This window comes from Pleurodeles waltl, chromosome 4_2 (genome assembly GCF_031143425.1).
Source record: "Pleurodeles waltl isolate 20211129_DDA chromosome 4_2, aPleWal1.hap1.20221129, whole genome shotgun sequence".
Lineage (NCBI taxonomy): Eukaryota > Metazoa > Chordata > Amphibia > Caudata > Salamandridae > Pleurodeles > Pleurodeles waltl.
In genome coordinates this window covers 1048013604-1048035203 of record NC_090443.1, presented here as the reverse complement: position 1 = coordinate 1048035203, position 21600 = coordinate 1048013604, and the positions used below count along the sequence as shown (strand labels likewise).

The 21600-nt window shown below is 49.7% G+C and overlaps 1 protein-coding gene across 3 annotated transcripts in view; it reads left to right on the top strand.

The window, feature by feature from the left end:
- The window catches only part of TNKS1BP1 (tankyrase 1 binding protein 1), a 583852-nt gene that overhangs the window by 463570 nt on the left and 98682 nt on the right, over positions 1 to 21600 (top strand). For all 3 annotated transcript variants that reach the window (XR_011203085.1, XM_069233037.1, XM_069233036.1), the window contains exon 5: positions 1755 to 3698. Coding sequence is in view for 2 of the 3 variants with exons in the window: in XM_069233037.1 (XP_069089138.1) it covers positions 1755 to 3698 (1944 nt within the window). In the remaining variant the exon portion in view is untranslated. The remainder of the gene's footprint in view (positions 1 to 1754; positions 3699 to 21600) is intronic.

The following is a 21600-nucleotide window of genomic DNA, read 5'->3' as shown; positions in this document are numbered from 1 at the left end:
ATGTAACACTGGTGTTGGTCGGGAGCAATGAGTCCAAAAAGCCACATTACCAAACCGGCTTCTGATGGTGTTCATCCACCATAAAGAGTTGTACGGTGTCTAGCGCATAGATCTGTGTAGGACGCAAGAAACAGCAGGCCTTCTGTGCGCCCAGGGTCTGAAACAGCATCCACGAGTCCATCAAGACTGCCCCAGTGCTGTTCCAGTTTAAGAAAGATCTCAGAGTGCACCTCTTTAAAGAACACTGCATCACGACAAAGAGTCTTCCTCCACTCCCAGAACCCACCTCGCCCCTCCAGTCCTGAGGAATCCCTTATGTAACTTCCACCTTTGGGGTGCGGACGTAGCCTCTCAGTATAGGTATTTGGTGCAGATGTCAGGTCTCGTTCTAGAGAGGGGCAGGCTCGTGAAACCAGATAAGGGCCCTAGAGTGTTGGCTTGGTTTTTAGGGTCCCAGACACTTCACACGCCCAACCTCAGATGAAGAATGCCCACCCTTGGTCTGCTCCTTGTGGTGCAGAAGATGACTGAGGAAGGCTTGGGTTTCTGCCTTCACTGAGGTCCTTTATTCTTGGGGTGCCCCCAGTAGAGGAGGTGATGGAGTCTGTGAGAAACGTGGGGAGGGGCAAGAGTTACTTCTGGGGTAACCAATCAAATGTGTGCTAGAGGGGTGAACCCATACAACAGGGGACAAAGGACCTTCAAAATGTTTACTCATGCATTAGCTGTTTTCAGTAGCAACAAACGTTTTAACTATGTATGTTACATAATAAGTTAAACTGTTGGTATATTTTTTTTTAATGAAAATGGTCAAATATCCTGTATAATGTGTTTTTTAATATAACTGTTGGAATGGAAATGTGGTGAAACCAGAGATTAAACTACTGACATGCAGAGCTTGTGATCTACACACAGGAAGTACCCAGATTTGCAAGTGGGACAGTCATTTGTTTCTTTTTAAACAATCCTGTCAAGTTCTACACAAAACAAACAGCCCTTCTTTCACCCCACAAAGAGGAAGTGACCCTCCTGTTTAGACCTACATAGCAAGACATTTTCCTGCCCATAAAAAACAAACAAACACATCTGATTGTGGTAAACACAAAAATGACCCCTGTTCTAGTCCAACATGCAGTACAAACCCACACCTTTGGTCCAGATACACACACGCTTCCTGTTAAGCGACCAACAAAGAACTCCATCTCTGGGCCTACACCTGACCAACAAATCCCTACTTTAGCCGTGGACAGAATAAAAACTCTGTTGGGTCCTAAACATAAAAATTACACCTTGACTTGACATAGAACAGTAAGGACTTCCCTGGTTCCACAGGGAACAGTTGGGTGTCTTCACCAACAAGGAACATACAATTGCTCTCTAAATCTTAATCAAAAGCAGCATTTTTTTTCCTCAGGCAATGAACAAACCCAACTTCTCTAGTCCTGCACAGAACAATCTTTCTGATCTTACCCAGAGGAAAGCAAGTCTTTTGACTTCAGAGCAGCATAAACCCAGTCTTTGTGGTCCCATCACACAAACACTGCTGTTGCCCAGTCCACAGGACACTGGTATACGGTCTGGAAAAATAAAGTTTGTTGTAAGACTTGCTCCAGGTTGTGAGTGGTCTCTTCTCAGGAACAGTACTTGGGATGCACTTACAACTCTCTTCTCCTTTCTGATTGAGATGCCTCTGCCCGCTTTGTTTTTCGTTGTGGTGTCTCATAACTCTCTCTTTGTCTTTTTTGCTTTTACAGGTAATGGATCATCTGAAGACCACACTCTCCAACACCGTGCCTTCTGAAGCTCCTGAAGTTGAAGGCCCGTCAACCTCAAGCATACAGAATCGGACGACAGAGAAGATGCCTGCTGCTACACCTGAACCCCTGGCAGCCTTCACCTCCGTCCCCTCTAATGAGACCTCAAAAGAGATCCCTCCATCCCGTATTATGCCCAGTGATCCCTGGAATGAGAAACTAGACCATCAGCAAGGAGCGCAGACCTCGGTCCGCACCAGCCTTCTGGATATGGAGCCTGTGTCAAATGTCTCGGTGAGAGAGGTACCGCTAATGTCAGAAGAGACCTCTTCATCCTCCTTGGATCCCAGTAGAGCGGTTCTAGCGAATGAGCTGACCTCAAGTCTTCTCCTGGGTGGGGCGCCTCTCGGCTCTTCAGGAGGCCTTCCGTTGTTGAAGGAGTCGAATAGAGCTTCTGTGGAGACTCACCTGCCTTCTAGCCTTGGGACTGGGGTGTCTTCTGCAGCCATTACAGATCCTGCTATTTCTAGCAGGCCCAACATGAAGAGCGAGTTATCCTCTAGCATGCTTTTGGGAGGGACACCTCTTGAAACTACATCCTCTGAGCACCCCACCCCAAAGATAATCTCACCTAGGGAGGCAGATGGTGCAGTAATTGGCTCGCCTCCAAAGGTGGAGAGCTCCAGTTCACTGGGAGGTGGAAGCCACTTTCTGGGCATGGCCTCCCACCAGATGGAACATTTCTACCCGAGAGACCCAGGTGAAACTCCTGCTATGTCCCAGCAATCCCTCGGAGGAATGGACTGGAGTCTTTCAGAGTCCTTTGAATGGAACTCTCCAGCGAGGAGGTCTGATTTTGCATTAAGGAGAGCAAACCTGCCTGCATCTTCCACTAATGAGATTGCTGCGGCTAAGCAATCTCCGAGCGATGAAGCAGGTGTGTCAGCCCCTCTCACAGGCCATGCTCTGTTGGGTGCACCACCACATGAAACAAGGTTGTATCATGAGCCGGGCATTGATGGAAGCGCAGAACTGGCTACAGTTGGAGAAAGAGAAGAATCCGATCTGTTTAGAACATCAATTACGGCCATCACGGATTCTGGCCCCAAAGCTAGGCTTCGAAAGCTTCCCAGTGAAGAAGCAATTGATGATACTCCAGAGGCAATAGAATTCCCCAAGTGGGAACGGAGGCAGTATTCTGGAGAAAAGGCAAGGCCCTCGACCCCTGAGAAGTTTGAAAAGGTAGAGAGCAGCCTAGAAACTGGCATGGAGATGGGGAGGGAGAGAGATGACTCCGTGGTTACGGTCTCTGAAGGTTTAGTGGAGGTTGGCTCGTTGTCTGGAGCACCTGATGTTGAGGAGACTCAAGAGGAATCGAATACTCAGAGATTGAAGTTTGAGGTTTTCCAGGCAGAGGAGGTGTTTGAGCCCCACACTGGGCCTACCAGGTTGTGCCAGTTGGAAGCCGAGCCTGATATTTCCCACACTGGGCTGGCATCAGAGGTGGTGGATGCGCAAGGCCTGATAGAGCCACTGAGACCCATCCTGCTCTCTGACCCTGCAGCTGAACCATGTGTCCTCTACCATGGGCTTGCCCCTGTGGAACATGCCACCCCCAGCCGCGAGGATGACTCTTGCTTGTCAATGCTCGAAGCCAAAGAGGAGCACCATCTGGAAGAGAAACATTTTTTGAAAGAAGAAAGGGAGCCCTGGTGCATGGTGGGCACCACAGAGAAGAGTGAAGCATGGGAGGCCGTGGTCACCCAAGCCCGAAATTTGGAGGTGAGCGACTTTGACCCGATGCAGAGCCAATTGGAGGCAAAGAAGGTACTTGGAGCCAGGGAACCCGACTCACATTGGCTGGAGGAGCTGCTGTCACCGACCCCCATTAGTGAGGACCTGGAGCAGGGCCTGAGGGAGACTCCAAAAAGCCAAGAGTATGAGGTAAGACTGGGCCTTTTATAGTGTTTGGGGGCGGGAGGGGCTATCGGAGGTTGATGCACGTTGGTTAGGAGCTGGCACTTGGCACACTGGGGTGTAACTTACAGGGACAGCTACACCAGTCACTTTTTGGGGCTTTGAATGTCCAACTGTGCAAAATCTCATAAACAGCCAATCATTTTATTCTTTCCATTGTTAACTTATGTCACTTTATTCCAGCTTTATCAGCTGAAAGAGAACTCTTGAAAGGGAGAATTGAAAGTGATTCCCTCTCATTCCTTCCTGTTCTTTGGAATATTTGATGTTACTTTGTTACATTCAGTGAATACAGCGGCGTCAGCGCTCCTCTACAGTAACAAACTAGCAAGCGCCCTCCTTGCTCTTGTGTTAGAGAAAAACATGGAGGGAAGAAAGCTAGTGGTTCCCAAAGTGACAGCAGTTACATTCAGTCACGGCTCGCATCTTCAATGAGGAGGGGAGGGGAGCGGCACGCTGGGGGGGGCAGCGCGGGGAGCGAGTCGAAAAACGTATCAATATAACATAAAATAAAAACCTACCCGCTCCTCGCCGCACCTCTCCTCCGTCTCCACAGGCAGGCGCAGGCTCCCAGCCTGCCCTGCAGCCAATCCTGACGCTGCTCAGAGCAGCGTCAGGATTGGCAGGGAGCGCCCTGAATGGGCGCTCCCAGGCAGACTTGGGAGCCTGTGCAGGCTCTACGGTTGCTGGGCTGGAGAGATCCTACAGCGCATGTGTGTTTGGCTGGGCCGAGATGGCCTGCCAAACACACATGCGCTCTGAGGGGAGTGCACAGTGCACTCCCCTCGGTGCTCGTCACCCCCTTGGCCCCGCCCCTTCCACCACAAAGGGATAATAAACCCAGTTTATTATCCCTTCGTGGTGACAGGTTTGCAGCTTCTGCTGCTGGCAGGGGGTTGGGGGGGGGGGGGGGATGACACTCCTCCGCCCTAATGGAGGAGTCGCCCCTGGTTACATTGAAAAAGATAAAATGACTGCAGGATTCTAGGACTTGACTTGCACATTCGTCAGGACCTCTGTGGTAATCCTAGGAGGCTGCCATCCTCGCTTAGCTGAGAACTTGTAAGGCTTTGGGTCGAGGCAGTGGACCAGGAAACCCTCACAGTTCAGGGGGCACAGCCTTGATTTAGTGTTAGCTGGCCAGTCCATCATTCACCATCTGACCTTTCAGTGTATGGCCTGGACTGATCTTCATTTGCCATCATCTGGGTTATGTTTGCAAAACTCCTGTGGTCACTTTTCAGTTGCCTGTTGCTGTATTAGAGTGTTAAACTGTAACTAATGAGGTTGAAACTTTAGCAGGCAGTGTTAACATAAGTAGAAAATAAATAATAATGCAATAATACTGCCATATAATGTGCAACGTCATGCCACATTTCTTGCTGGATAATTTAGTCTTCTCTCTTGCTTAATTTGACAGTCCCCTCTCACATAAGTCCAGTGGCCATGGCTATACAGCGTTTCTTCACATGATGAAGGCCAGTTTTATCAACTTTCTCCTTGAGTCATCTTCAAATATCTCAGAGAGCTCATGGCCAGCTCTTTCCTCTCCATAGATATCTACCATGGAGATCATGCCATCTCACCTTCTGCAAGGTACTTTGGCATTTTACTTCTGAACTAAAATACTGACATTTATGACAACATTATTTTTTCCATGTCATGAGCAGCCATCCCTCATACCATTCTAACTCTTCCAGTAATGAGTAATGAGTAAAGCTGAGCCGAGGCAGGCACTAATGAACCTTAAATCGCCTGGACTTCATGTAAGATGTGTGTCCTTGCTCATCACATAAGTGTTGGAGCTTGGTAGTATGTAATTTTGTTAATTCATAAAATATAAATCACTTGGGCCTGATGCAACATCTGTGTCTTGGCTCCATCGTACAAGCATTGGAGCTTGCTGGTTTGTGATTTTATTAAAGAACCTTAATTCACTTGGACGTGATGTAAGATATGTGTCATAGTTCCATCATGCAAGCATAGGAGCGTGCTGGTTTGTGATTATATTAACCTCTGGTATTGTTCATGATGTGTGTAAGAAAGTAGTCATCTTACCTTTTAATACATAAACTGGACTCGAGTTAGCTGGTTTAAAGAACCTCTGTTATGTACCTCTACTCCGTGCTTCAGCCAAGATTGAACTACTGACATGTCACTCTACTGCACGTTTGTCGCAAGATTGAACCTCTGCCATTTGACTGTACTGCACGCTTGAGCCAATACTGAACCTGTCATATGATTCTACTCCACGCTTGACCTAAGATTGAACCTCTGTCATATGACTCTACTCCACGTTTAACCTAAGATTGAATCTCTGTCATATAACTCTACTCCATGCTGGACCTAAGATTGAACCTCTGTCATATGACTCTACTCCATGTTTGACCTAAGATTGAATCTCTGTCATATGACTCTACTCCACACTTGAGCCATGAATTAATTTCTGTTATATGACCGTACTCTACGCCTGACCTAAGATTGAGCCTCTGTCTTATGACTTTACTCCACACTTGAGCCAAGAGTAAACCTCTGTCATATAACTCTACTCCACGCTTGACCTAAGATTGAACCTCTGTCTTATGACTTTACTCCACACTTGAGCCAAGAGTAAACCTCTGTCATATAACTCTACTCCACGCTTGACCTAAGATTGAACCTCTGTCATATGACTCCACTCCACGCTTGACCTAAGATTGAACCTCTGTCATGTGACTCTACTCCACGCTTGAGCCATGAGTGAATTTATGTCATATGACTACTCGCTTCAGCGAAGATTGAACCTCTGTCATATGACTCTACTCCACGCTTGACCTAAGATTGAACCTCTGTCATATGACTCTACTCCATGCCGGAGCCAAGACTGAACCTCTGTCATATGGCTCTACTCCACGTTTGACCTAAGATTGAACCTCTGTCGTATGACTCTACTCCACGCTTGAGCCAAGACTGAAGCTCTGTCATATGACTCTACTCCACATTTGAGCCATCAGTGAATTCCTGTCATATGACTCTTCTCCATGCATGAGCCAAGATTGAGCCTCTCATATGAATCTGCTCCACACTTGAGCCAAGAGTGAACCTTTGTCATATGACTCCACTCCACGCTTGAGCCATGAATGACTTTCTGTCATATGACTCTACTCCACGCTTGAGCGAAGATTGAACCTCTGTCATATGACTCTAGTCCACACTTGACCTAAGATTGAAACTCTGTCATATGAATCTACTCCATGCTTCAGCCAAGACTGAACCTCTGTCATAAGACTCTACTCCACGCTTGAGCGAAGATTGAACTCCTGACATGTCTCACTACTGCACGTTTGAGCCAAGATTGAACCTCTGTCATATGACAGTACTACATGCTAGACCTAAGTTTGAACCTTTGTCATATGACTCTACTCCATGCTTGAGCCAAGATTGAACCTCTGTCATATGATTCTACTCCACTTGTGAGCCAAGATTGAACCTCTGTCATAGGACTCTACTCCACGCTTGAGCGAAGATTGAACTCCTGACATGTCTCACTACTGCACATTTGAGCCAAGATTGAACCTCTGTCATATGACACTACTCCACGCTTGAGCCATGAATGAATTTCTGTCATATGACTCTACTCCACGCTTGAGCGAAGATTGAACCTCTGTCATATGACTCTAGTCCACACTTGACCTAAGATTGAAACTCTGTCATATGACTCTACTCCATGCTTCAGCCAAGACTGAACCTCTGTCATAACTCTACTCCACGCTTGAGCAAAGATTGAACTCCTGACATGTCTCACTACTGCACGTTTGAGCCAAGATTGAACCTCTGTCATATGATTCTACTCCACTTGTGAGCCAAGATTGAACCTCTGTCATATGATTCTACTCCACGCTTCAGCCAAGATTGAACCCTTGACGTCATTCTTCTCCACGCTTGAGCCAAGATTGATCCTCTGTCATATCACTCTACTCCACTTGTGAGCCAAGATTGAACCTCTGTCACATGACTCAACTCCACGCTTGAGCCAAGATTTAACCCAACATGTCACTCTACTGCACACTTGAACCAAGACTGAATCTCTGACATAGGACTCTACTTCACGATTGAACCTCTGTCATATGACTCTACTCCATGCTTGATCCAAGATTGAACCCCTGATGTCATTCTACTGCACGCTTGAGCCAAGATTGATCCTCTGTTACATCACTCTACTGTACATTTGAACCAAGATTGAACTTCTGTGATATGATTCTACTCCATGCTTGAATGAAGACTGAACCTCTGTCATATGACTTTACTCAACGCTTGAGCCAAGAGTGATCCTCCGTCATATGACTGTACTCCACACTTGAGCCAATAATGAACCTCTGTCATATGACTCTATTCCAAGCTTGACCCAAGATTGAACCTCTGTCATATGACTCTACTCAACGCTTGAGCCATAAGTGAATTCCTTTCACATAACTCTACTCTATGCTTGAGTCAAGATTGAACCTTTGTCATATGACTCTACTCCACGCATGAGTGGAGATTATGGAAGAACCCATTTTGAAGCCTTATATTTCCTGACTGCTGGCAGATGGATTGCCGGCGAAATAACAAAGGACTGCTTTTGGGCGTAGTTTACAAGTGCCCCACTGTCAGTGCGATATTTATCGCTCCTGATTTAAAAAAAAATACTTATGCCCTTTAGTGTGAAACTTAAAGGCAGCAATAAATGGCATCTATTCTGTGTTCTTGCCAGTGAATTGGGAAATACCATGCTGGTTTTGGTGCCTTATTCTGTATTTAGTGGGGCTTCTTCCAGGGTAAATTTCAGCAGAATTGACCTGCTCATATTTACCTTGAGAAAACTGCAAGAGGGCTGGAAAACTCTGTCCCACTTGCGACGCCCATGCAAACCGTGCAGTTTGCAGTGGTGTCTCAATTTGTGAAGGCACTTTTAATTGAGGCCTTCGTGGTGAATTTAAATATACTTGGTTCCATGATGGATGTGGGACAACCGGCAGACATCCCACCTCTAGATCTGTCTGTAGTGTTGGACACGATCGATGACTCCATTTTGAGGGATCGTGTTGGTGGTGCAGGACTGTCCGGCCTCACACTGAAAGTCTTCTTCCGCTGTAGCGAGAATCACAGTTCCCTTTACACAGAGGTGCATCGCTAACTATCACAACAACTGGCATTCTAGAATGTTTGCTGATATCGGCTTGGGTTTTGAGATGTATTGTGACACCATTTACTGATCGATTGGCCCCTCGTACTGTTCTAGTTGTGTTTCTGAATATCGAAGTACAGTGGTCTCTCACGCTCTCTCGCTCTCTCGCTCTTCTCAGGTTGGTTACTTGCAGAGTGCCAAAGGGATCCACATTCTTCCAGATCTCATTTTATCTATAGATTCAATCTGGTCAATCATTGAGGCACCTTACTTTCTCCTTCGGCTCGTGTTATGGTGAAGACTCCCACCATATGCTGACCTCAGTTGTGGTCACCTTTGTCAATTGACTGCTTGAGGGACAGTTGGATGGACTCCAGAGGATAGCCAGCAATTTGCTCAAGGTCACTGGCAGATCATGCAGGTCTGGGAAGAGGGTTTAACCTGCTTGCTCAACCTCTGGCCAGACAATTTCAGTTCACTCCCACTCATCTTAGAGAACCAAAGCATCTGGACGTCCTGTTTGTCTATGAGGTTTGTGTTGAGACCAAGTGCATAGGATCCAGTGACTGTGAATGTTTAGGCCAGTCCTTCCTTTTGTCCTAACATCTCAGCATCCTGTCAGCACTTTTCCAGCATCATCTCAGCATCCTCTTAGATCCTTCTTTCAGCATCCTCTTAGAATCATCTCAAAATCATATCAGCATCCTCTTATTATCATATCAGCATCCTCTTATTATCATATCAGCATCCTCTTCCCATCATCATCTAAGCATCCTCTTAGAATCATCTCAGAATCTTCTAAGCATCATCTTATGATCCTCTCAGGATCATCTTAGCATGCACTTAGTATCATCTCTTCATCATCTAAGCATCCTCTCAGCATCCTTTCAGGATCATTCGCCATCCTCTTAGCATCATTTCATCATCATCTAAGCATCCTCTCAGCATCCTCTTAGGATCATCTCAGCATCATGCTAGCATCTTCCAAGCATCATCTCAGGATCCTCTCAGGATCATCTCAGCATCCTCTTAGTATCATTTCAGCATCCTGTCATCATCTGCTTAGCATCCTCTCATCCTCTTGGCATCATCTCGGCATCATCTCAGCATCATCTAAGCATCCTCTCAGCATCATCTCAGCATCATCTAAGCATCCTCTCAGCATCATCTCAGCATCATCTAAGCATCCTCTCAGCATCCTCTTAGGATCATCTCAGCATCTCATGATCCTCTCAGGATCATCTCCGCATCCTCTTAGTATCATGTCAGCATCCTGTCATCATCTGCTTAGCATCCTCCCATCATCTGCTTAGCATCCTCCCATCGTCCTCTCATGCTCTTAGCATCATCTCAGCATCCTCTCTGGACAGCGCGACAGTGGGCCCATGTGTACTCTTCGTCCCTGTATTGTGGTCTCCCCGAGTTAACAATACAACCACAGGGCAGCTCCAAACGTGTCCGTTAGGGGGTTACTGTGGATGTCCCCATGTCCTGCACCAGGTGAAACAGGGCATCCTGTTTAAAGCTCCTCCCCGTTCCTCTTGCAGGACTGACCCTCGTGTGCCTGCGAAGCCCCTGCCTTCAGAATCGGACTGAGACAGAAAACAGGCCTGGACACCAAACTAAAAGTGGCCCCCAACAGTGAATTAGATAGATAAAAAAGTGCCTCGTGTTTGCAAAGCAAACCAGCTTTGAACTTGTAAAGACGCGCTCTAGAAGTGTTTTGCACGGTATGGAACACTGAAAGCTGTAGCCTTGCTGCTGACAATGTTTGTTTTAATTACAGGCAAATCAACTCTAAAAACTTGCGCAGCTGGCCATAAAATAGGCCCACAAGCAGCCAAAAAGCAGTGCGCAGACTGACCTCTGACCAGCCCATCCGGCGCAGCCTGATTGCCCCATAGGCAGGGCCACTGGAATTATGTGATTGTGCGGTCCTGGCAATTTTCACATAATTAAAAGTTTGCCACATAATCCATCATCTGCCGATTTTAACAAGCAAACTTTTTTTTTTGTTTCTAGCTCAAATGGTTCAAAAGTTACTAAAAATGAAGCAACGCTTGTTGCTGCGCAGTGGGAGGCCCTTTTTAAAGGTTGACTGGACACCTTTCTGTTGCTTATTGCTATATTTGGGTGTTAAGGTGGTACCAATGAGGTGCAACCAATGCCTAGACAGTATTACCAAGTTAAAAATGACACAAATAATGCGGCATAATTTGCCTTTTCTTGACGCATAATTTCCTCAACCCTGCCTCATAATTCCTTAACCCTGCCTCGTAATTTCCTCAAACCTGCCGCATAATTTCCTCAACCCTGCCGCATAATTTGGCCCTGTCCTGCCGTATGATTACAGTGGTCCTTCATATAGGCCTGTCCGAAACCCCCTGCCATCGGATGCCCGTCCAGGCTTAGAACACCCCGTCCACTTTAAACAGGGTTTAAAAGCTATAGGAAGAAATTCTCCGGTGCCCATGCGCTCTATAAATGAATAAATACATGTGCCTGCCCCATAGCGCCTTGAGGCTACCTTGTAGGTAAGGCCCACCTCCTGATCTCTCATCTATTCCCTGTCTGATGGAAGCTGGCATCCGGGGTGGGGGGCGGGGGCTGCTCTAGTAATGAATAAATACATGTGCAGCCCGAGAGCGCCTTGAGTCTACGGTGCCCACAAAGTGCGCTCCTGGCAGGTAAGGTCCAGCTCCTCACCTCTCATCACTTGTCTGTCAGTGATGGAGGCTGGCTTCTTGGGGGATCGATGGGGATGGGGCGTGGGGGGACGCACGGGGGGGGAATGCTGTATAACAAGGTTTCTGTGGGACGGACTATTCACAGCCAGGCGGGGGCGGAGAGCTCTGCAAACACAGATATATTTAGAGAGGTCAAAGGTACCTTCGGCTGCTGGATGCTGGCACCGGCTGTACAACAAACATTGTAACCATGGCAACCGAGACCCAAGATAAACCCTGCTCTTAGCAACAGGCCTCCGCTCGGTCCGCCTCCGCAGCATTCTGGGAGGTGTAGTCTGGGGGTCTTGCTGTTATATAGGATGTAGAGGCGCTCTCTCTAGGGTACACTGACAGCAGGGGGCGCTCTCACCAGAGTCTAGGGTACACTGACAGCAGGGGGCTCTCTCGCCAGGGTCTAGGGTGCACTGACAGCAGGGGGCGCTCTCACCAGAGTCTAGGGTGCACTGACAGCAGGGGGCGCTCTCACCAGAGTCTAGGGTGCACTGACCGCAGGGGGCGCTCTCACCAGGGTCTAGGGTACACCGACAGAGGTGCTGTGAGTTGCTAGTGTAGTAAGCTACAGTTTGCAGGCTGTGTTGAGGTGCTGCGAGTTGTTAGTGTGATGAGCTACAGTTTGCAGGCTGTGTTGAGGTGTGGTCAGTTGCTAGTGTGGTGAGCTACAGTTTGCAGGCTGTGTTGAGGTGTGGTCAGTTGCTAGTTTGCAGGATGTGTTGACGTGTGGTCAGTTGTTAGTGTGGTGAGCTACAGTTTGCAGGCTGTGTTGTGGTGCTGTGAGTTGCTGGTGTGGTGAGCTACAGTTTGCAGGCTGTTTGAGGTGCTGCGAGTTGTTAGTGTGGTGAGCTACAGTTTGCAGGCTGTGTTGAGGTGTGGTCAGTTGCTAGTGTGGTGAGCTACAGTTTGCAGGCTGTGTTGTGGTGCTGTGAGTTGCTGGTGTGGTGAGCTACAGTTTGCAGGCTGTGTTGTGGTGTGGTCAGTTGTTAGTGTGGTGAGCTACAGTTTGCAGGCTGTGTTGTGGTGCTGTGAGTTGCTAGTGTGGTGAGCTACAGTTTGCAGGCTGTTTGAGGTGCTGCGAGTTGTTAGTGTGGTGAGCTACAGTTTGCAGGCTGTGTTGAGGTGTGGTCAGTTGCTAGTGTGGTGAGCTACAGTTTGCAGGCTGTGTTGTGGTGCTGTGAGTTGCTGGTGTGGTGAGCTACAGTTTGCAGGCTGTGTTGTGGTGTGGTCAGTTGTTAGTGTGGTGAGCTACAGTTTGCAGGCTGTGTTGTGGTGCTGTGAGTTGCTAGTGTGGTGAGCTACAGTTTGCAGGCTGTTTGAGGTGTTGTGAGTTGCTAGTGTGGTGTACTACGGGTTGCAGACTGTGTTGTGGTGGTGTGAGTTGCTGGTGTGGTGAGCTACAGTTTGCAGGCTGTGTTGTGGTGCTGTGAGTTGCTAGTGTTGTGAGCTACAGTTTACTGGCTGTGTTGTGGTGCTGTGAGTTGCTGGTGTGGTGAGCTACAGTTTGCAGGCTGTGTTGTGGTGCTGTGAGTTGCTGGTGTGGTGAGCTACAGTTTGCAGGCTGTGTTGAGGTGTGGTCAGTTGCTAGTTTGCAGGATGTGTTGACGTGTGGTCAGTTGTTAGTGTGGTGTACTACCGGTTGCAGGCTGTGTTGTGGTGCTGCGTGTTGTTAGTGTGATGAGCTACAGTTTGCAGGCTGTGTTGAGGTGTGGTCAGTTGTTAGTGTGGTGAGCTACAGTTTGCAGGCTGTGTTGTGGTGGTGTGAGTTGCTGGTGTGGTGAGCTACAGTTTGCAGGCTGTGATGAGGTGTGGTCAGTTGCTGGTGTGGTGAGCTAGTTTTCAGGCTGTGTTTAGGTGCTGTCAGTTGCTAGTGTGGTGTGCCACAGTTTGCAGGCTGTCTTGTGGTGCTGTGAGTTGCTAGTGTTGTGAGCTACAGTTTGCAGGCTGTGTTGTGGTGCTGTGAGTTGCTGGTGTTGTGAGCTACAGTTTGCAGGCTGTGTTGTGGTGCTGTGAGTTGCTAGTGTTGTGAGCTACAGTTTACTGGCTGTGTTGTGGTGCTGTGAGTTGCTGGTGTGGTGAGCTACAGTTTGCAGGCTGTGTTGTGGTGCTGTGAGTTGCTGGTGTGGTGAGCTACAGTTTGCAGGCTGTGTTGAGGTGTGGTCAGTTGCTAGTTTGCAGGATGTGTTGACGTGTGGTCAGTTGTTAGTGTGGTGTACTACCGGTTGCAGGCTGTGTTGTGGTGCTGCGAGTTGTTAGTGTGATGAGCTACAGTTTGCAGGCTGTGTTGAGGTGTGGTCAGTTGTTAGTGTGGTGAGCTACAGTTTGCAGGCTGTGTTGTGGTGGTGTGAGTTGCTGGTGTGGTGAGCTACAGTTTGCAGGCTGTGATGAGGTGTGGTCAGTTGCTGGTGTGGTGAGCTAGTTTTCAGGCTGTGTTTAGGTGCTGTCAGTTGCTAGTGTGGTGTGCCACAGTTTGCAGGCTGTCTTGTGGTGCTGTGAGTTGCTAGTGTTGTGAGCTACAGTTTGCAGGCTGTGTTGTGGTGCTGTGAGTTGCTGGTGTTGTGAGCTACAGTTTGCAGGCTGTGTTGTGGTGTGGTCAGTTGTTAGTGTGGTGAGCTACAGTTTGCAGGCTGTGTTGAGGTGTGGTCAGTTGCTAGTGTGGTGAGCTACAGTTTGCAGGCTGTGTTGTGGTGCTGTTAGTTGCTGGTGTGGTGAGCTACAGTTTGCAGGCTGTGTTGAGGTGTGGTCAGTTGCTAGTGTGGTGAGCTACAGTTTGCAGGCTGTGTTGTGGTGCTGTGAGTTGCTGGTGTGGTGAGCTACAGTTTGCAGGCTGTGTTGTGGTGTGGTCAGTTGTTAGTGTGGTGAGCTACAGTTTGCAGGCTGTTTGAGGTGCTGCGAGTTGCTGGTGTGGTGAGCTACAGTTTGCAGGCTGTGTTGAGGTGTGTTCAGTTGCTATTGTAGTGAGCTAGTTTGCAGGCTGTGTTGACGTGTGGTCAGTTGTTAGTGTGGTGTACTACGGGTTGCAGACTGTGTTGTGGTGGTGTGAGTTGCTGGTGTGGTGAACTACAGTTTGCAGGGTGTGTTGTGGTGCTGTGAGTTGCTGGTGTGGTGAGCTACAGTTTGCAGGCTGTGTTGACGTGTGGTCAGTTGCTAGTGTGGTGTGCCACAGGTTGCAGGCTGTGATGAGGTGCTGTGAGTTGCTGGTGTCGTGAGCTACAGTTTACAAGCTGTATTGTGGTGCTGTGAGTTGCTGGTGTTGAGAGATACAGTTTGCAGGCTGTGTTGTGGTGCTGCGAGTTGTTAGTGTGGTGAGCTACAGTTTGCAGGCTGTGTTGTGGTGCTGCGAGTTGTTAGTGTGGTGAGCTACAGTTTGCAGGCTGTGTTGAGGTGTGGTCAGTTGCTAGTGTGGTGAGCTACAGTTTGCAGGCTATATTGTGGTGCTGTGAGTTGCTGGTATGGTGAGCTACAGTTTGCAGGCTGTCTTGTGGTGCTGTGAGTTGCTAGTGTTGTGAGCTACAGTTTACAGGCTAGGTTGTGGTGCTGTAAGTTGCTAGTGTTGTGAGCTACAGTTTGCAGGCTGTGTTGTGGTGCTGTGAGTTGCTGGTGTGGTGAACTACAGTTTGCAGGCTGTGTTGAGGTGTGGTCAGTTGCTAGTTTGCAGGATGTGTTGACGTGTGGTCAGTTGTTAGTGTGGTGTACTACGGGTTGCAGACTGTGTTGTGGTGGTGTGAGTTGCTGGTGTGGTGAACTACAGTTTGCAGGGTGTGTTGTGAGTTGCTGGTGTGGTGACCTACAGTTTGCAGGCTGTGTTGAGGTGTGGCCAGTTGCTAGTGTGGTGAGCTAGTTTGCAGGCTGTGTTGACGTGTGGTCAGTTGCTAGTGTGGTGAGCTACAGGTTGCAGGCTGTGATGAGGTACTGTGAGTTGCAGTGAGGTTCGAGCTGTGGTGCTCTTCAGTGAATTGCGAGTTGTGATAAGCTTCAATGAGTTGCAAGCTGTGGTGCTCTTCAGTGAGTTGTGAGCTCTGATAAGCTGCGGTGAGTTTCGAGCTGGTATGCTCTGGTGCTCTTCAGTGAGTTGCCATCTGTGGTGAGCTGCAGTGAGTTGCCATCTGTGGTGAGCTGCAGTGAGTTGCCATCTGTGGTGAGCTGCAGTGAGGTGTGATCTGTGGTGAGCTGCAGTGAGTTGCGAGCTGTGGTGCTCTTCAGTGTATTTCGATTTGTGATAAGCTTCATGGCGTTGCAAGCTGTGATAAGCTGCAGTGAGTTTCGAGCTGGTATGCTCTGGTGCTCTTCAATGAGTTGCGAGCTGTGGTGAGCTGCAGTGAATTGCGAGCTGTGTTGACGTGCAGTGAGTTGCGAGCTGTGTTGAGCTGCAGTGAGGTGTGATCTGTGGTGAGCTGCAGTGAGGTGTGATCTGTGGTGAGCTGCAGTGAAGTGTGATCTGTGGTGAGCTGCAGTGAGTTGCGAGCTGTGGTGAGTTGCGAGCTGTGGAGCTGCAGTGAGTTGCGAGCTGTGGTGAGCTGCAGTGAGTTGCGAGCTGTGGTGAGTTGCGAGCTGGTGTGCGCTGCAGTGAGTTGCGAGCTGGTGTGCACTGCAGTGAGTTGCGAGCTGGTGTGCACTGCAGTGAGCTGCAGTGAGTTGCAAGCTGTGGTGAGCTGCAGTGAGATGTGATCTGTGGTGAGTTGCGAGCTGTGGTGAGTTGCGAGCTGTGGTGAGTTGCGAGCTGTGGTGAGTTGCGATCTGTGGTGAGCTGCAGTGAGTTGTGAGCTGCAGTCAGTTGCGAGCTGTGGTGAGCTGCAGTGAGTTGTGAGCTTCAGTGAGTTGCGAGCTGTGTTGAGCTGCAGTGAGGTGTGATCTGTGGTGAGCTGCAGTGAGGTGTGATCTGTGGTGAGCTGCAGTGAGTTGCGAGCTGTGGAGCTGCAGTGAGTTGTGAGCTGTGGAGAGCTGCAGTGAGTTGCGAGCTGTGGAGAGCTGCAGTGAGTTTTGAGCTGTGGTGAGCTGCAGTGAGTTGCGAGCTGTGGAGAGCTGCAGTGAGTTTTGAGCTGTGGTGAGCTGCAGTGAGTTGCGAGCTGTGGTGAGCTGCAGTGAGTTGCGAGCTGTGGTGAGTTGCGAGCTGGTGTGAGCTGCAGGGAGTTGTGATCTGTTGTGAGCTGCAGTGAGTTGCGAGCTGTGGTGAGTTGCGAGCTGTGGTGAGTTGCGAGCTGTGGTGAGTTGCGAGCTGTGGTGAGTTGCGATCTGTGGTGAGCTGCAGTGAGTTGTGAGCTTCAGTGAGTTGCGAGCTGCAGTGAGTTGCAAGCTGTGGTGAGCTGCAGTGAGTTGTGAGCTTCAGTGAGTTGCGAGCTGTGGTGAGCTGCAGGGAGTTGCAAGCTGTGGTGAGCTGCAGGGAGTTGCAAGCTGTGGCGAGTTGCGAGCTGTGGTGAGCTGCAGTGAGGTGTGATCTGTGGTGAGCTGCAGTGAGGTGTGATCTGTGGTGAGCTGCAGTGAGGTGTGATCTGTGGTGAGCTGCAGTGAGGTGTGATCTGTGGTGAGCTGCAGTGAGTTGCGAGCTGTGGTGAGGTGCAGTGAGTGGCGAGCTGTGGTGAGTTGAGAGCTGTGGTGAGCTGCAGTGAGGTGTGATCTGTGGTGAGCTGCAGTGAGTTGTGAGCTGCAGTGAGTTGCGAGCTGTGGTGAGCTGCAGTGAGTTGCGAGCTGTGGTGAGCTGCAGTGAGTTGCGAGTTGTGGTGAGCTGCAGTGAGTTGCGAGCTGCGGTGAGTTGCGAGCTGCAGTGAGTTGCGAGCTGCGGTGAGCTTCAGTGAGGTGTGATCTGTGGTGAGCTGCAGTGAGATGTGAGCTTCACTGAATTGGGAGCTGTGGTGAGCTGCAGTGAGTTGCGAGCTGTGGTGAGGTGCAGTGAGGTGTGATCTGTGGTGAGCTGCAGTGAGTTGTGAGCTTCACTGAGTTGGGAGCTGCAGTGAGTTGCGAGCTGTGGTGAGGTGCAGTGAGGTGTGATCTGTGGTGAGCTGCAGTGAGTTGTGAGCTTCAGTGAGTTGTGAGCTGCAGTGAGTTGCGAGCTGTGGTAAGCTGCAGTAAGTTGCGAGCTGTGGTGAGCTGCAGTGAGTGGTGAGCTGCAGTGAGTGGCGATCTGTGGTGAGTGGCGATCTGTGGTGAGTGGCGATCTGTGGTGAGTTGCGATCTGTGGTGAGTTGCGATCTGTGGTGAGGTGTGATCTGTGGTGACCTGCAGTGAGGTGTGATCTGTGGTGAGCTGCAGTGAGTTCTGAGGTTCAGTGAGTTGTGAGCTGCAGTGAGTTGCAAGCTGTGGTGAGCTGCAGTGAATTGCGAGCTGTGGTGAGCTGCAGTGAGGTGTGAGCTTCAGTGAGTTGCGAGCTGTGGTTTGTTGCGAGCTGTGGTTTGTTGCGAGCTGTGGTGAGTTGCGAGCTGTGGTGAGCTGCAGTGAGGTGTGATCTGTGGTGAGCTGCAGTGAGTTGTGAGCTTCACTGAGTTGCGAGCTGTGGTGAACTGCAGTGAGTGGCGAGCTGTGGTGAGTTGCGAGCTGGTGTGAGCTGCAGCATACATATAAGTTTGTGCTTTACAGCTGCTAGATACCTCAGCTGGGTGTTAACCAGCTTCAAAGGATCCTGAGAGGACGCTGGGTGCCTCAGGGCTGGCAACTGACGGTGGGAAGTGGCCAGACAGGTTTAGGCTGGGCCAGCAATCCTGAGCCAGAGACACACACTGCAAAGTTCAGACTGATTGCATGCAGGTTCCAGCACGCTCCAGCTCTCCAGGGCACCCATCCAGGACCTATGGGTGCTGCCATGTAACGGCTATTCCAGGGCATTCCTTCTGGACCTGTGAGTGCTGACCTCTGGAGAGTACTCCAGGACACCCATCCAGGACCTGTGGGTGGTACCAGCAGAGCATTATAGCAAGGCACACTTCCAGAAGCTGTGAGTGCTGCCCACTGGAGTGTGTTCAAGGGCACCCATCCAGCATCTGTGGGTGGTACCAGCAGAGCACCCTTCCAGGACCTGTGGGAGCTGCCCACTGGATGGTATTCCAGCGCACCCATCCAGAACCTGTGGGTGCTGCCCACTGGAGGTTCCAGGGCCTGTGGGTGCTGCCCACTGGAGTGTGTTCAAGGACACCCATCCAGGACCTGTAGGTGGTACCAGCAGAGCACCCTTCCAGGACCTGTGGGAGCTGCCCACTGGATGGTATTCCAGCGCACCCATCCAGAACCTGTGGGTGCTGCCCACTGGAGTGTGTTCAAGGACACCCATCCAGGACCTGTAGGTGGTACCAGCAGAGCACCCTTCCAGGACCCGTGGGAGCTTCCCACTGGATGGTATTCCAGTGCACCCATCCAGGACCTGTGGGTGCTGCCCACTGGAGGTTCCAGGGCCTGTGGGTGCTGCCCACTGGAGTGTGTTCAAGGACACCCATCCAGGACCTGTAGGTGGTACCAGCAGAGCACCCTTCCAGGACCTGTGGGAGCTGCCCACTGGAGGGTTTTCCAGGACACCCACCTGCAACCTGTGGGTGGTGCCAGCAGAAAATTGCAGCAGGGCACCTTCCAGGTGCTGCTTGCTAAGGGACAGCCTGTGGGTGCTGTCAGCCCAGGATAATGGAGCAGGAAGACTGCAGCATTGGTGTCCCTCTTCTCCAGAGGATGTTGGGCAATGCAACCCTCCGTGACGTCAGTGCTGAGCGACTCCGTGACACTGGGGCCCAGCGCCTCCGTGACATCATTGCTCAGCGCCGCTCTGACACTGGTGCCCATCGCCTGCGTGACACAAACATTCAGCACCTTCATGATGCTGGTGCCCAGTGCCTCCGTGACACGAGTGATGATCTGGACAGTGCCACTGTCTTTTCAACCCATCGTGTACTGGAAAGCAGTGGAACCTCCTTCAGGGTAAGTAAGGCTCAGTGTGTCTCTGTGCCCACACACATGGGCATGTGGATGTACCCACCGTCCCTAGGGGGTCTATGTACTGAGGTTTGAAGGTGCACCCTTTAACATTTTAACAGCTATATTAGATGACAAATGTTTGAGTGCCTCTGAATATTCCCACTGTGGGCCTCTGGGGGTAAGAGGGTTGCTGATTGTCTCTACAAGGGCTCAAGGGTATATCTACAGCATTTTTTCATCTGTATTTGCCGGGGGGATCCTGGGTGTATCTGTCACAGGACACCAGGTGTTTTGACAGACCCCATAGTAGGTAGAGTGTATGTGTACAGAGGTGGTCCACGGTGTACCTACAGCAGGTTTTCAAATGTATTCAGAGGGGATCCTGGGTGTACCCATCACAGAACACCATGTGTTTGGACAAACTCCACAGAGGGTAGGGTGCCTGTGTCCAGAGATGGTACAAGGTGCACCTACAGCAGGTTTTCATCTGTATTCAGAGGCGATCCTGTGTGCATCTGTCACAGGATAGCATGTGTTTAGACATAGAGGGTAGGGTGTCTTTGTACTCAGATACCATGTATCTACAGCAGACTTTCCTCTGTACTCAGGGAGGATCCTGGGTGTATTTGTCACAGGATACCATGTGTTTAGACCCTCCATAGAGGGTAGGGTGTTTGTGGTCACAGATGGTGCAGGGTGTATATACAGTAGGTTTTCATTTGTATTTCCAGGGGATCCTGGGTGTATCCGTCACAGGATAGCATGTGCTTAGACATAGAGGGTAGGGTGTCTTTGTACTCAGATACCATGTATCTACAGCAGACTTTTGTCTGTACTCAGGGAGGATCCTGGTGTATTTGTCACAGGATACCATGTGTTTAGACCCTCCATAGAGGGTAGGGTGTTTGTGGTCACAGATGGTGCAGGGTGCATCTACAGTAGGTTTACATTTGTATTTCCAGGGGATCCTGTGTGTATTCATCACAGGATAACATGTGTTTAGCCAGACTCCATAAAGGGTAGGGTGTCTGTGGTCACAGATGGTTCATGGCGTAGCTACAATAGGTTTTCATCTGTACTCCCAGGAGATCCTGGGTGTGTCCGTCACAGGATGCCTTGTGTTTAGACTGGCTCCATAGATGGTAGGGTGTCTGTACAGAGGTGGTGCAAGGGGCATCTATAGCAGATATTTATCTGTATTCAGAGGGAATCCTGGGTGTATCCGTCACAGGATACCATGTTTTCAGACAGACTCCATAGACGGTAGTGTATCTGTGGTCACAGATGGTAGACGGTGTGTCTACAGCAGTTTTCACCTGTATTCGGGGAGGATCCTGGGTGTATCCGTCACAGGATACCATATGTTTAGACAGACTCCATAGAGGGTAGGGTGTCTTTGTACTCAGAAAGCTGACTGTGTACCTAAAGCAGGTTTTTATCTGTATTCAGAGGAGATCCTGGGTGCATCCATTACAGGATACCGTGTGTTTAGACAGACTCCATAGAGGGTAGGGTGTTTGTGTATCAAGATGGTGCAGGGTGTATCTACAGTAGGTTTACATTTGTATTTCCAGGGGATCCTGGGTGTATCCGTCACAGGATACCATGTGCTTAGCCAGACTCCATAGAGAGTAGGGTGATTGTGGTCACAGATGGTGCAGGGTGTATCTACAGTAGGTTTTCATTTGTATTTCCAGGGGATCCTGGGTGTGTCCGTCACAGGATACCATGTGTTTAGACATAGAGGGTAGGGTTTTTTTGCACCCGGATAGTTAACCATGTATCTACAGCAGACTTTCCTATGTACTCAGGGAGGATCCTGGGTGTATCTGTCACAGGATATCATGTGTTTAGAAAGACTCCATAGAGGGTATGGTGTTTGTGGTCACAGATGGTGCAGGGTGTATCTACAGTGGGTTTTCATTTGTATTTCCTTGGGATCCTGGGTGTATCCATCACAGGATAACGTGTTTAGCCAGACTCCATAGAGGGTAGGGTGTTTGTGGTCACAGATGGTTCATGGCGTAGCTACAGCAGGTTTTCATCTGTACTCCCAGGAGATCCTGGGTGTATCCATCATAGGATGCTTTGTGCT